We start from the raw sequence: 14354 nt of genomic DNA, 5'->3' as shown, positions 1-14354 counted from the left end.
CAAATCCAATCTGATATTGGACTCTCAATCAACAGGGGTTGGTTAATAATTCTTCGCTTCCGAACCAATCATGATGAGATGACGTTCAGCGCGAACGCCGGGGTTCTATGCGCGTGGGGAACTTGATCCCGGGGACAAGGAAGATGAGCTGGAATGATTTGTGATGAGGTTGCTTTTGGCTTCATTTGCGCGAGTCAATTTTGACGACATTATTTGACAACATTAATTTCTCTTGAGGCTTGAAGTTACAATAGTAAAGTAGTATCTGCCTTATGAAACTTAATCTGAGATAACTCTGATGGTGTTGATAGCGAGATCTAGTAACAAAGACATGCACCAATGAATACGAGCCTACGCTCTGTAGCGATATCTACCATCTAAAACAAGGGCGGGTATCTTCCAAACGCCAAATGTCAATCCCCTCAAAGCTCCTCCTCAGCTTGAGCTTCAGCCGCTATAGCCTTCTTTGTACGACGAGGCTTCTTCAACAGTTTCGTCACCTCTTTCGGTCCTCTTATCCTTAAAGTCAACTCCTTCATCATATCAACCCAATTAATCTTCCCACCACAGCTGGGACAAGTACAGGATATCGGTATCAAAACACCCTTATCTTCATTTGCGAGTGCGTGCTTCCCCCAGCAATCCAAATGACCCATGGCTTCACATCCATTGTGTGGACATATCGGATGAAGTCCTGCTCCAGACTTTAATGATTCGTGGCAATGCACACAATCGCCCTCGCGTTCGAAAGAAACGACGTTGTGAGCCTTTTCGACGTAGGGTTTTAAGAGGGCGTAGTCGAGGGGCAACGCGTGAATTCCCCAAGGTTCATTTGAACCTTCTGGTTTGTAGTCGGTTGTAGTTTTTATGCCTTCTCGTGGCGTTGTCTTTTTCTCCTTCAGCCAATTATCCCATTTCTTCTTGGCGTCTTCGTGGAAGAAGTGCAGGGTAAGTGGCCAACGTGCAAAACTCGGTACTCCAGTGAGCAAATGGAGATTGGACACGATTGATATAAGACTGTGAATTGGTTTGGCTTTCTTTCCTCTTTTTCTAGGGGCTCGTTTTGTAAGTCGTTCCTCTGGTGAGATACTTAATGTCAAATGAGGATTTGTCAAAGCCCATCTGCAGCCATTAGCATTACACAAACAAAACTCAGGTTCAAACTCACTCAAACTTGAGAGCTGCGATTGAACTTGGAAATCCTGTAATCAACATGATGACTTCCCATGGTCGTAACTTGTCTTTTGCCGTTCGTACAGCGCCTCCCTTGGATATACCATTGTGCTGGTTCAGTCGTCTTGGGGGATGAGGCGTTGAACCTATGTAATATGATGCATGGCGAACTGTTGAGCGGAGAACATATACCGCGTACAGGGCTGGAATTGGTCTTTGAAGTTGTGTCATAGCTGCGATGAAGGTAAAATTTGTTGATGGTGTTTACTTGGTGTGAGCGTGAGTTGGAGGGGCGATGGAATGAATGACTAATCAAGTCATGATGCAAAGAAGCCCCTTTCAAGATTCATCAGTCAAATATTGCGATCATGGCATTAGAGAATTAATCTATCATGATTTGTCTTGCTCTTTCAGCTATAAGCCCAAGGTAAACCCTTCTTCAATGGTTGTTATCAATAGACCACTTCCAGTGAAGTCAAATCTCAATAAGTCAGGTATACAAGTCGCATCAGCCACTTAACAATCTATCATAATTACGCCAATATATTTTAGACACAGTCTGCCAAATCCGCCATATAATACACCTACAGCAAACCCTGCTTCTGCAAATCATAGTAAACCTTCTCAGGCATAACATTGCCCTCTCCATCCTCCATCTGCACCACACTCCCCTCATCAACCGTAGTCCTCTTCTTCTCCTTCTGAATCTTCTCCCAAAGCGACAACGCCTCCGCGATACCAGTAATGTCCCTGAACAGCGTCGTGTTGGTGATTCCCAGACACTTGAGTCCGTAAATGTGTCGCGCTTCGTTAAAGTGCTTGTCGAACGCACGTCGGCCCATGTATACAAAGTTTCCGCAAATCTCGCAGGGAAATTCGACGCCCAGGCCGTGGAGGCGGTATAGCCAGAAGGGAATGGGTTTGCCGTCCCAGGCGAGAGGGAGCTTGAGGGGGTTGTAGATTCGCTCTTCGCCGTCCTCGTCTTCGCCTTCGCCTTCTTCTTGTGTCTCTTGGGGTGTTTCGTCGTTGTTGAAGATGTTTTCGAGTTCTTGGGCTCGCTCGCGCTCTGTCATGCCTTGCTTGCGCTCCACGTTGACTTTGGTGTCGCTTCGCTCGGTGCTCATGGCGCTGGCTAGTCGCTTTACTCTATACTCTCGGACTGCCACCGCGCGCTCTTTTAGTCGTGTTGCCGAAGAGGTGTTTGCGTCGGTGGTAGGAGTCGAGTCTTGACGCTGTTTCCTTTGCTCTGCCGCCTTCAAGTGTTTTCGTCCTGTAAGATGGTTCTTAAAGACGTTCTCGTTCTTGAATTCCTTTTCGCAATCTTCACACCATACAGCATCCGGTGTACTGGCCTCCTTGGCGGTACCATTCATCGAAGCCGCATCTTTCTCCCAACCTTGAATCTCATCCTTCTCCCATGCTGTTTCAAACTCGTCATCGAAAGAAGCGAGAACCTTGTCCACATTTTCCAGCGGCCGTGTTCGTCGCATGAAGCTCTCGAGGTAGTCTGCTAGTTGGCCGACATACTTAAAGTACTGATCCGTCAACTTGTGCGGTCGTGTGACACCGCCATGCGCTGAAGAAAAGTTGTCGAAGTTCTCGAGGTATTGAAGATATGTGAGTCGTCGGACATTAGGAAGGTTCAGGTACGCTTCGTGACATTCGTTGAGATCGAAGAATCGTCCGTAGGCTTCCTCTCCAGAGAACAGCGAGTCCACAATAGAAGGCATGGGCTCTCCATCGGATTTCCTGACCTTGTATCGCTGCTCCGAGTTTTCCGCTTGTTCGTGAGGATATCTCTCGTGATGCTCGCGCACATCCTTGAGCTGCTTGTAGAACTCTGCGAATGGGTCGCCAGTACCGATCTGTTGAATCTCTTGTGCTCGGACTCCGTTTTCGTCTTTGTAGATGTCGAGAAGGGTACCAGATTGAACTTGGATCTGGTCTAGTAATTGGGAAATCTCATGATCTCTGTTGAGGCGATCACGAATCTGAACTGTTAGCGGACGAATCTGTAAAGAATTGGAGATGCTCACATGTCTGGGCTCATCGCGAATGCGATCAGCGATTCCTTGTTCAAGACGCTCTAGATCCTCATGGATGTAACGCTGCTCTTCAAGGACGAGCATTTTGATTCTCGCAGTGAAAGCTCTTGACCGTCAAAAAGAGTGATATGACAATCTACGATGAATGAGTGAATGTCAAGATGAGCTTGATGTTTAAAAATTGCGGAGCTTCGTCGCGAGTTCAGTGGCGTTTGAGCGCGCCGAAGAAAACTTAACTACAGCAGATTAGCAGCCAAAATAAATGAGTCAGCATGAGCAGCCAAACATGCTTTTTTATTTTGTTGAACCCCAGGTTCTTTCCACCGAAGTATACCCGGCGCTGCGCGTTACGTCTTTGCTCCAACTAAAAGTTACACTCCAAAACTTTGACCTTTACTACGAAGTGATCTTCATTTTTTTACGATCATCACAAACAAAACCGCAATCATGGCTGAAAACGCTGGAGGAATTGATCGTAAGGCCGATGAGAGGATGGAATTTTCCACCTCCAAGGAGGTCACCGTTCATCCTACTTTCGAGTCTATGTCGCTGAAGGGTATGTCGCAAGCTTGTGATTGATGATCTAGCTAACAGAACTAGAAAACCTCCTTCGCGGTATCTACGCTTACGGTTACGAGTCTCCTTCCGCTGTTCAATCTCGAGCCATCGTTCAGGTCTGCAAGGGTCGCGACACTATTGCCCAGGCTCAATCCGGTACCGGAAAGACTGCTACCTTTTCCATCAGTATGCTGCAGGTCATCGATACCGCAGTGCGCGAGACACAGGCTCTTGTTCTTTCACCGACTAGAGAACTGGCTACACAGATCCAGTCTGTTGTCATGGCGCTGGGTGACTACATGAACGTGCAATGCCACGCTTGTATCGGAGGCACAAACGTTGGAGAGGATATCCGCAAGCTCGATTATGGCCAGCACATTGTTTCTGGTACCCCCGGCCGTGTCGCAGACATGATTCGACGACGACATCTTCGAACCAGACACATCAAGATGTTGGTCTTGGATGAAGCTGATGAGCTTCTCAATAAGGGATTCCGAGAGCAGATCTACGATGTTTACCGATACCTCCCCCCTGCCACCCAGGTCGTGGTCGTCAGTGCCACCCTTCCTTACGATGTTCTCGACATGACCACCAAGTTCATGACCGATCCCGTCCGTATTCTCGTCAAGCGTGACGAATTGACCCTCGAAGGTCTCAAGCAATACTTTATCGCCGTCGAGAAGGAGGACTGGAAGTTTGACACCCTATGCGATCTCTACGACACCCTCACCATCACGCAAGCCGTCATTTTCTGCAACACCCGTCGCAAGGTCGATTGGTTGACCGACAAGATGCGCGAGGCCAACTTTACCGTCAGCAGCATGCATGGTGACATGCCTCAAAAGGAGCGAGACAGCATCATGCAGGATTTCCGCCAGGGTAACAGCCGAGTGCTCATCTCGACCGATGTGTGGGCTCGTGGTATCGATGTGCAGCAGGTCAGTCTAGTTATCAACTACGATCTACCTAGCAACCGAGAGAACTACATCCACCGTATCGGACGAAGTGGACGATTTGGTCGCAAGGGTGTTGCTATCAACTTTGTTACTACCGAAGATGTGCGCATCCTGAGAGATATCGAGTGTAAGTGAAGTCCAATCGAATAGTCCTGTTTACGGAAGCTAACTTTTCTAGTGTACTACTCTACCCAGATCGATGAGATGCCCATGAACGTTGCCGACCTGATTGCTTAAGAGGGTTGAGGAGTAGTCGGGTTTGCCGAAACTGCGGTCAGGAGGGACATATTTCCAAAGAATATGACCAATCTCAAGGCATGTCTACCATACTGGGATCGATTTGCAAGAGAAACACCGCGTCGAGGACGTGATTGAAGTGGAGGAAGGGGGCCGTGTACAGCATTTAGTAAGTTCTCGCCCAACTCGACGTTATCACAATTGACTAACTCGAATAGAGTTCACGAAGAAAAGATTGTCAAAATGAAAGCGAAGGGGGATCAATCTGACCCTGAAAAGGGCTTCTAGGAGTTTAGCAACCAGCTCAAAATACAAAAGCATATTCGTCACTTCGGCTGTCATTCCGTAACCTGAACAATAACTCGGCAACACCTGAACAATAACTCAGACAATAATTCAACTTCTTATCAGCTGTCGCCCCAACTTTCCCAATCCGTCCAAGCACCATCTCTAAGTGAGTGGGTGCCCATCCCTGCAAATCAGATCCTCAAGTCCCAATTTTAAAACCCACGAAAAGGTCATTGCGATGAGGAAATGTGAGCTTGTTACGTGATGAATTGCTTTACTTGATCTACAAGGAATCTTCCCCATGGGGTACGCAAATTGCAACTTTACGATGCCCTCAACCATCAATTGAGTCGTATACTACACTCAATTGTTCAGCTTCTAACGTTAATCGGAGCCTCGGCCGCTAACATCTTCTAGACCCTGTTCCGCGATACCGGTAACAAGGCATATCTTTCATCACACCCTTTACCTAACCCAATCATGCACCAACTCCCAATTACAATGCCTGTCCCGTATACAGTGGACTCGCATATGCAGGATCTCTGATAAGGATGTGCTGCACTGATAACAACCCTCCCGCTAGAACGTCTATCCTATGCTGTACTTGGAAGCGCCAACCGCCACACTATACTGATTACGGCCAATGTTTTGCACATGCGGAGTGTTTGGAACTAGCATCGACCCCATGTAACGGCGAATATCTGGGGTAAAGATAAAGATGTACGTACAGGCATCTATATATAAAGGTTTGATGTCCCTACACACATCACCATATCATCAAGCGACTACATCGTCAAACAGCCTCCTCAGGTGCTTTGTCTGCCAGAGAATGCCCACAACCTTCCATCCTTCTTCAACCATCGACTCAAGCTCTGGTCCACCATGGAGAAAGCAACAACCATGAATCAAGCCGAGCGCGACGCCCTAGACCTCGCCGCCCTTGGCCACAATGAAGCCCTCTCCCGCAAATTCAGCATGACATCCATGCTCTCCCTCGCCTTTTGTATTCTCGGAACATGGGCCGTCTGCGCCCAAGCCCTCGCAACAGGTATCCAGAACGGCGGACCAGTAACATGTCTCTGGGGTCTCGTCCTCGTATGTCTGTGTAACTTGGCTATCGCCATGTCGCTCGGTGAGATGTGCTCTGCTATGCCTACCGCGCTTGGACAGGCGTACTGGACTGGGAAGCTTTGGAGGACTGAGATGGGCAGGTTTATGAGTTATATGACCGCTTTCATCAGCACTCTTGGATGGTGGTGTCTTTCTGCTTCGCAGATTGCTTTCATGGCGGATTTTGTCTTGTCGATGAAGCTTATGTTCGACCCTTCATGGACAGGACTCAACAACGGCTGGGTAAAGTTCCTTGTGTATACGGGAATCAATATTCTGTTTACCTTTGTCAACTACGTCGGTTGTCGCTCCGAGAAATTCCTCCCTTGGTTCAACAACTTTATCGCCGTTGGCTTCGTTGGTCTCTTTGTAACCTTCTCTCTCGCCCTTCCTATCCTCGTTGGAACAAAGTCGAATCTCGAATATCAATCGCCAGAATTCGTCTTTGGAGCATGGATCAATGATCAAGGCTGGACTGATGGCGTGGTTTTCTTCCTTGGTCTTGTACAAGCTGCGTATGGCTTGACAGCTTACGACTCTGTCATCCACATGGTAGAGGAGATCCCAGCTCCTCGACGAAATGGACCTAGAACAATGGTGATGGCTATTGTTCTCGGCGCCATCTCAGGCTTCATCTTCCTTGTTGCCACCCTCTTCTGCATCCAGGATCTCGACACCACTCTGGATCCCCCCTCTGGCTTCCCCTTCATCGAAGTCGTACAGAACATTGTGGGACTCAAGGGTGCAGCTGTCTTGATCGCTCTATTCGTCTTCAACGGTTTCGGTCAAGGTATCTCAATCGTGACATCCTCCTCGAGACTTACCTGGAGTTTCGCCCGAGATGGAGGCCTACCATTTGCAGAGTATTTCTCTCATGTTGATCCTTACTGGGAGGTTCCTGCTCGCTCACTGATCCTTCAAGGAGTCATCATCAACATTGTTGGACTCTTGTATCTCTTCTCAAGCACAACCCTCGATGCTATCCTGAGTGTTAGCACCATCGCCCTCACCATCTCATACGCAATCCCCATTGCTGTCTTGATGGTCGTTGGCAGAGACAAGCTCCCTTCAGGAGGAGAGTTTGGGTTGGGTAGATTCGGACCAGCACTCAACACTGTTTCCATCATCTACACTGTCATCACTACAGTCTTTTTCTTTTTCCCAAGTTCACCGAACCCAGCTTTTGGGGATATGAACTTTGCCATTCTCGTTTTTGGAATCATGCTTATTATCTCACTGGTTTTCTGGTTTGTCAAGGGAAACAAGACTTTCCTGAGAATTGAAGACGTCTCTGATCATATACTATATGGCCAAGGGGAGGATGACCAATCAAGAACGGTCGATGTGCCTGAGAAGCATTGATATATAGCTGTATATAAGTAGATATGTCGAATAGATTAAGTTGTACATTGGTATTCTTGTTGATCAGCTCTCCACGTCATCCTTTCAGAAAAATTCTTCCATCTCTGGGTCTGTAATCGCTTTCCCTCTCGCAATTCTCGCTCGTTCGATCTTCTCGTCTGTCTCGTCGTATTCCTCCTCAAGAACATCCGCTAGATGGTCCCAGTCGCCACCGAACACGTAACCTTTCAGTCCTCTGTACCATCCCACAAGATCTGGTTCTCCGCACTTGACGTTCTTCTCGATGAGCTGATCCAGTATGCCGGTTGCTGTAGATGAATCTCTATCTTTGACAGCTTGAAGAAGCATGTCGATGGTTGATATATGCCGTCTTAATTCAGGAATCAGCAAGTCGAAATAGAAGGTGATAACTGCTTCGATCGCTGCGGAGCTTAACTGGGGCTGATGTTTGGTTACTCTCCAGAAAGGACGGCTCCACGTTAAATACAATACTCGCAAGGGGTTGTCGCCATTAGTTGCTCGCTGCGTCACTTGTACGCCGGTGAGATCCAGCTTCGTAATATAGTCCAGTATCTCAACATCAGCAGCAAAAGCAGCACTGTGAAGAATATTATGATTTATCGAGGTCATAGCTTTCAGAGATGCCCCGGCACTAACAAGTTTGCGCAGCGCCAGTATACTTCTGCATGTTATCGCTGATATGATTGGTGTCCTGCTATCGATATCTCTTTCTTCGAGGTCGGCTCCATGCATCAGCAAAAGATCAGCGATCTCATCAACACTTTCCTGATCTGTCTCAGATCCAAGAATGTGCATGATGGGCGGGGTGTAAATGGGTGTGCGGGGCAACTTGGTCATCGCTCCGGCTTCAAGTAACATACGGACACCTGCTGGGAAACTACGGCCTATAGCGTAGTGTATTACAGTAGCTCCGTTAAGAACCAAGTCATTCACGTGAATGCGACAATCTTCATACTCCAGAAGCTTTTTTGTTGCTTCCTCTTGCCGATGGGATACAGACCATAAGAGAGGAGTGTGTCCGAGACCACAACGCTGATTGATGTTGGCTCCGGCCATGATCAAGAGAACGAGAGCTTCGGAGTTTCCCTCGCGCACAGCATGATGGATGGGACACATTCCACACTCATCCTGCTCATCGATAGCCCACGGTTCCTTTTGCAAGGCTTTCAACATCCCGTCAGCTGTTCCTTCCGGGTTTGCAGCTTCCAAATGGATGTCGGTTGTGCGATCCTCGTCCCAATCAGGTATGAGAGATGACAGTTTTTCTAGTATGATATGTAGTATATCAGGAGGCTCTTCATAGCCATTGTATTTTCTCATAAACCCGTGACGAATGTCTCTGTTGATTCTCATTAGTGAACTCTGAATTCATTATTAGATTAACAAACCTCGACAGCCCTTGGTATGGAAGTATGCTCTTCCACAGGTTAAGCAAAATTTCAACGCTATTCCAGCAATTTTTGCCCATGGAATACTACGATCATATTGTCAGCTCTCTACCCCAGTGTTGTGTGAGAGTCAGCGGACATACTTTCAATAAACTCATACCTAACGGATGAACGTCATCCGGAAAGTACTTATAGCCCTCACGAAGATGCTCTTGTAGTGCCGAGGGATGCTCTAACATGGAGAAAACAACCGATTCGCGTCCAAGTGTTCTGCACGGGCGCAGTGACATATTCAACCTCGGACCTTGACATGTTTCAAATGAGACAACTCCAGCCCAAAGCCACATTGGTAGTCGATACTCAAGTTTGACCCCCGTGTTCGTCCCGCATCTGCCTTTACAGGCACTGCCCGAGGAATCATATCTGACGAGCCATGATCCCAATATAGACTTTGCCCATGCGCCGCCGTCATACTTTCGTGAATTTCGGTGGCAGCGACATTGACAGGCAAGGCTGCATGTGCGTGTACCTAGAGGTTGGACTGTTGTAACACTCATAAAAGTCTCTTCTTTGGTGGTGAGAGCAGTATAATTGGACTCTCCGCTTGGGGATGCTCCTTGGGCATCGAACTTTCCCTTGTTTGATCTCGACGAGACAACCATGCCTTGCTCCTCCAGCTCTTGAACTCGATGCTGGCGAGCTATCGTGTAGCTTGTCTCAGGTATCCCGTTCAAGGATTTCTGTTCATTGAAATATCCGTGCGTGTAGGAAGTCAACTGCTGTGTGACGCGATGAAATAGCCTGTCTCGGTTGGTCAATTCCGGAGGATACTTCAAGAACTCGTACCTCAAAAACTCACACTTCTTGCCGCATATTGCCTCTATCTACCATAGAAGAGACTCGAAATGTGATGGCCATATGCAGGTTCGACTTTGTCGCCTGAGCTCTATCGCAAAGCTCCTCGATTTTGGACGCTTCGGTGAACCACTTCATCTTATCAGTATAGCGCTTCGGATCATGTGCCTTACGAGAGTGCGAGTATTTCTCCACGATCTCATTGAGCTCCTTCAATATATCCTCAAGTTCTTCTGTCGCCAGAGAGACCAAAGGGTGCTCCGCTGACCCAAGAAGCTGTTGTGCTGGGTTTGTTTGACAAGTCTGTTGTTGTGCCTGCATGATGAAATATTCAATAATGAGAATCTGCTATCGCGTCAATATTAATTCACCAAGAGTTTGATGTTAACTCACTTCTCTCCTCAGATTGTTGCACTGCTTCTTCATCTCGGAATTCTGGCGCAAGAAGTCAACAGCTTTGAGAGTCCCTTTTACTGCTTGCACCAGAGCAATGGAGCTTGCAACAGCCCCTAGAACCTCCAAGCCCGACATCTTGATGATATCTTGATGCTGGCGAACGAAGATGGATGTATCCGGATGGTGAGATTTTAAGGTGAGATAAAGTCCAAAGGTTCAGATGAGGTGAGTAGCATTAAAGCCTGATCAGGCTGTGCTGATGCTGAAAACGCCTTGCTGCGAAGCATGTGCCACCCAACCAGTAGAAAGGGCGGAAAAAGGCAATGAGCCGTCTATCATATACCTGTGCAACCCTGGCTTGCCTTCCTCCAACAACAAGATTGAAAACAGAGCATTATCTAACATGACCTTTGCTCTCAAGGATTGAAAGGTTGAATTAGGGAAATAAACGTACTGGGCATTCATGAGCCACGTGCAGCCAACCAGATCATCCTTTTCAGCCCGCATATGCACAGCCGTAGATTGCTGAGCGGGCGGATATGTCACAGCAAAACATGCGATCGGGAGTAGACTCATTGGACGAGAAATGCTGGTTCTATGCAACAAAGACCTCCTGTGATGCGGTAGCGATAGTGGATCATTTTATGAGGCTATTCCAGAACCTACCCGAGACTCGATCGCCAGCCGGTAGAACTTTACTTGTAAACCATTAGCGAATAGCATTGTCTGAGTATCATAAAAGAGGCTAATATACACGCTTGTTTGCTTTGAAGGGTCTCTTCTCTTCAACCACGACGATGCAGTTGGCGATCCTCTTTATTGCCGTGTTTTGACCGAGGGAACTCAAAGTATAGCATTGAGTTAAAGCCATGCTAAACAATCATCTCGATTTCTTTGGATACACCATCTCGTAGCCAGGAACTGTACGTATCTCCAAAGAGACGACCAGCAAAAGACATGTCACCCATAACCTAACCTACATCAACGAGTGAGCCCTTTCTCAACCCAACCCAACCTAAACTAACACATCACAATCATCACCACAAGAAACCAATCCACGTCATCAAGAGACATCCATAGTTTCAACCATTCCTCCACAAAGCCTCACCGTCACTGTACCTGTACCTGACAGAAACGACTCATGTATCCCGTTTCACCTCCAAACTCAAATATCTGCACCAACATGCCACATCTCCGACGCAAGGACCCTCGTCCAAACTAAACGTTATCTTGACACTTGTTTCAGCCCAGCCATCAAACGGTAGAAGAATAAACTCTAAGAAAGCCATCTGGTTGATTGCATTCTAGAAAACATCCTCTGTTGGTTGACTTCTTTCTAGAATACCCTCAGTTGGTTAACCCTTTGGCTAACGTCGGTATTGACATCTCAATTCGTATTGTGAAACCAAGCGAACAAAGTTTAATTGATCAGACCAGAACAGCCTAGGTTACCGGCTCTCTGGTCACAATGCAACGAAGCGATGGGATCATCGGAGGGAAGGTCTGTTTCTGGCCATGGCTGAAACGTCCCGAGGAACAAGCCCATGTTTGCTGCCAGCCTTGCATTGGAGTGGAAATTCTTACGGAGGAAAACTACGGACATGGCATCATGATTTCGGAAACCATACTTCTATGAGGCATGTGAAATGGAGATGACAGCAAGGGTTGGTTAAATGCAATGCGGTCCTGCGGCACCGAGGTCCCCAAAGTGTGGGAAACGTGGGAATGGACAGGGGATTGATTCCTTTGTAATTGAACCCTGAAATGATACCGCGTATACTGGTACTGTGGGATCAAGAGTTGCATTTCGGTCATAATGCCTGTAGGATTAATGTTATCTTGGCCTGATTCAACGGAGGATCAATGCTGATTCAACCGCGACACCCTCAGTATCAGATTCAAGAGAGACAAAAAAGAGTCATAATGTCCCGTAGCTGAAGCGCAAGAGTCATGCAGCACAGATTTGTCCATAGTCTGGGGCATGGCGCTTTGTATAGGACAAGCCTAGTTGAACCTAATGAAGAAAGCCCGACGCCACGCATATTGGGAACGAACTTTTTGACTGAGAGTAGGGTAAGGTTGCCATGTGGGATCAGACTGCTTGTTATTTAATGAAATGATAATGTTATGGTGGATGTTCGGGGAAGTAATCCGGCGACAGGGGCTTTGACATGGGATTCGGGAAAACTGGTAAATGACTTGGGAGGATAAAATAAAAACAACGCAAAATGCGACTTGCGACATTGATAATCTTGGGAATTTAGGGCAAGAAAACGACCATCTGCCACCCGCTCGACCGAGCTAATAAAGATAGGTGATCACAATGGTGCGGAATGGATATGCAAGATTGAGTGCTTCAGACCCTCTTGTCTTAGCCAGAAGTTAGCCTAGAAGAAGTCAAAAAGATCAATTGACGAACTACCCTTTTTCATCGTTGAGTTGGTGGTGTCCTTGTCTTGGAATGCAACGACGGCATTTCTACTGTCGCCCTTCTCCCGGGCTTCCACTTCCATTCTGCATCCCCTAATCTCGTTGCCGGTACCAATCGCCTAAGAGTGTGTCCTCATGTAGGTTCCGCTTAGCCAGGAACGACGACAAGGATCATAGAGTCGGAAAGGCTATGTACAAGACCCGGTGAAGCCCCAAAATGGCTTGGGTCCGCCGGGGGAAGACGATCCGGGCCGATGAAATCAAGGGTCGGAGCCGTTTTTGGTACCAAGCGTCTATTGTTCCGTTGTGCAGGGAAAGGTTCTTTTGCTTCGGCCTGAGTTGTGGATATGTATTCGTAAGTAGGCGATGATTCCGACGATTCTGACGATTCGATCGACGATGGAAGCTTGGGCTCAAGACATTTGATGGGTATACCGGTAATTGTCTGTATGGATATGTCTGTAATGTCGTGTAATCAGTTGAATGATATCGCTTGTAACGTCATTAGTCAAGGTCGTGCGTGCGGGTGAGGCGCGGCGACGATGCACAACATTGGAAGTAACTCGCACAGACGCTTAATAGACGCCAATGCAGTCACTGCTAGGGGGGAGAGTCAGCAGAAGCTTGAAAGAAGCCGTTACCTTACCAGCACCCAGGAAGGGACACCTTGGGAAGCACAAGATTACCCCTGACTTGGTGATTTAGTTCCGGGTGATTTACCAAGTAAATTGTTCTCCCTGGTCGGGTTAGCTAGTTCCTTCCGGTGTTCGTTTGGGACCATCCGTGATAGGGCAAAAGAGGCAGGCCGACCGCAAGCTATTTGTGTTAGATAGAACGAATAATGACCTTCGCTTGTCATTCACATGGCCCATGCTTGGTAGATCACCGACCGGAATCTGCACAAAGATCCCTGATGATGGATCGACAAAGAAGCTACTCCCAGTGGATCATGAACAACCTTTTTCTTCATGATGACACTCGAGTCAGTGCTGGTAACGTAACCTTTTGGCGGGTATTTCTCCCAGAAGAGAAGGCTCGGAAGAAAGAATAAAGATGCACAATTATTCGTTCCTGAATATTCCTTCATGACAAGGATGGAACCCCCGGTATCTTATCTTGTGGTCCGGGGCTCGATGTGACAGTGAGGTATCATTGTACCTGGAACTGCAGGGCTTGACAGCCTAAAGAGTGAATTGTGTGGGTGGTATGAGGCTGACTCGGAAATCTGCCGCAGCATTAGCATTAATTCGTATCTGATGTATAGAGTACTCTGTAAATGCGCTGGAATTGAAGAACGAGTCAGTGGAGGTCATACTGCGGGTAATCAATCGAGATGGTGTTTGTGTTTGTTCATAGACACATACATACACCATAAATGCATGCATATCTACATGTCTCAGTTGTTATTCAAGCTTCAATAAGCAGCCTCACGGGCCGCCGTGTCTCTGATTGCCACGTGCTGTTCCGTCCCTGTGCCCTGTAACTTAAGATTAGATGGGGATTAAGCGATTGAGGTAGAAAGAAGCAATTTTGAT

At 47.5% G+C, this 14354-nt stretch overlaps 4 protein-coding genes across 4 annotated transcripts; 2 read left to right on the top strand and 2 right to left on the bottom strand.

The window, feature by feature from the left end:
* Window positions 1-1757: 1757 nt before the first annotated feature.
* Window positions 1758-3302, bottom strand: FIESC28_04109 (uncharacterized protein; the record flags this gene model as incomplete). Its single annotated transcript, XM_031158256.1, has 1 exon — window positions 1758-3302. The coding sequence occupies one exon, from the start codon at window positions 3300-3302 to the stop codon at window positions 1758-1760; it is 1545 nt and encodes a 514-aa protein (XP_031017705.1).
* Window positions 3303-3665: 363 nt separating this feature from the next.
* Window positions 3666-4969, top strand: FIESC28_04108 (uncharacterized protein; the record flags this gene model as incomplete). The annotated part of the gene is made up of 3 exons (XM_031158255.1): window positions 3666-3774; window positions 3819-4859; window positions 4911-4969. 3 exons carry the CDS (start codon window positions 3666-3668, stop codon window positions 4967-4969), a joined length of 1209 nt encoding a protein of 402 aa, XP_031017704.1.
* Window positions 4970-6139: 1170 nt separating this feature from the next.
* Window positions 6140-7729, top strand: FIESC28_04107 (uncharacterized protein; the record flags this gene model as incomplete). Its single annotated transcript, XM_031158254.1, has 1 exon — window positions 6140-7729. One exon carries the CDS (start codon window positions 6140-6142, stop codon window positions 7727-7729), a length of 1590 nt encoding a protein of 529 aa, XP_031017703.1.
* An 84-nt stretch (window positions 7730-7813) lies between these two features.
* Window positions 7814-10524, bottom strand: FIESC28_04106 (uncharacterized protein; the record flags this gene model as incomplete). Its single annotated transcript, XM_031158253.1, has 4 exons — window positions 7814-9015; window positions 9668-9939; window positions 9998-10341; window positions 10387-10524. The coding sequence occupies 4 exons, from the start codon at window positions 10522-10524 to the stop codon at window positions 7814-7816; spliced, it is 1956 nt and encodes a 651-aa protein (XP_031017702.1).
* Window positions 10525-14354: the final 3830 nt, after the last annotated feature.

This window comes from Fusarium coffeatum (genome assembly GCF_003316985.1).
Source record: "Fusarium coffeatum strain FIESC_28 chromosome Unknown BRIP53273_contig_84, whole genome shotgun sequence".
Classification (NCBI taxonomy): Eukaryota; Fungi; Ascomycota; class Sordariomycetes; order Hypocreales; family Nectriaceae; genus Fusarium; species Fusarium coffeatum.
The sequence above is the reverse complement of the archived record's forward strand: the minus strand, read 5'-3'. Positions and strand labels throughout refer to the sequence as shown.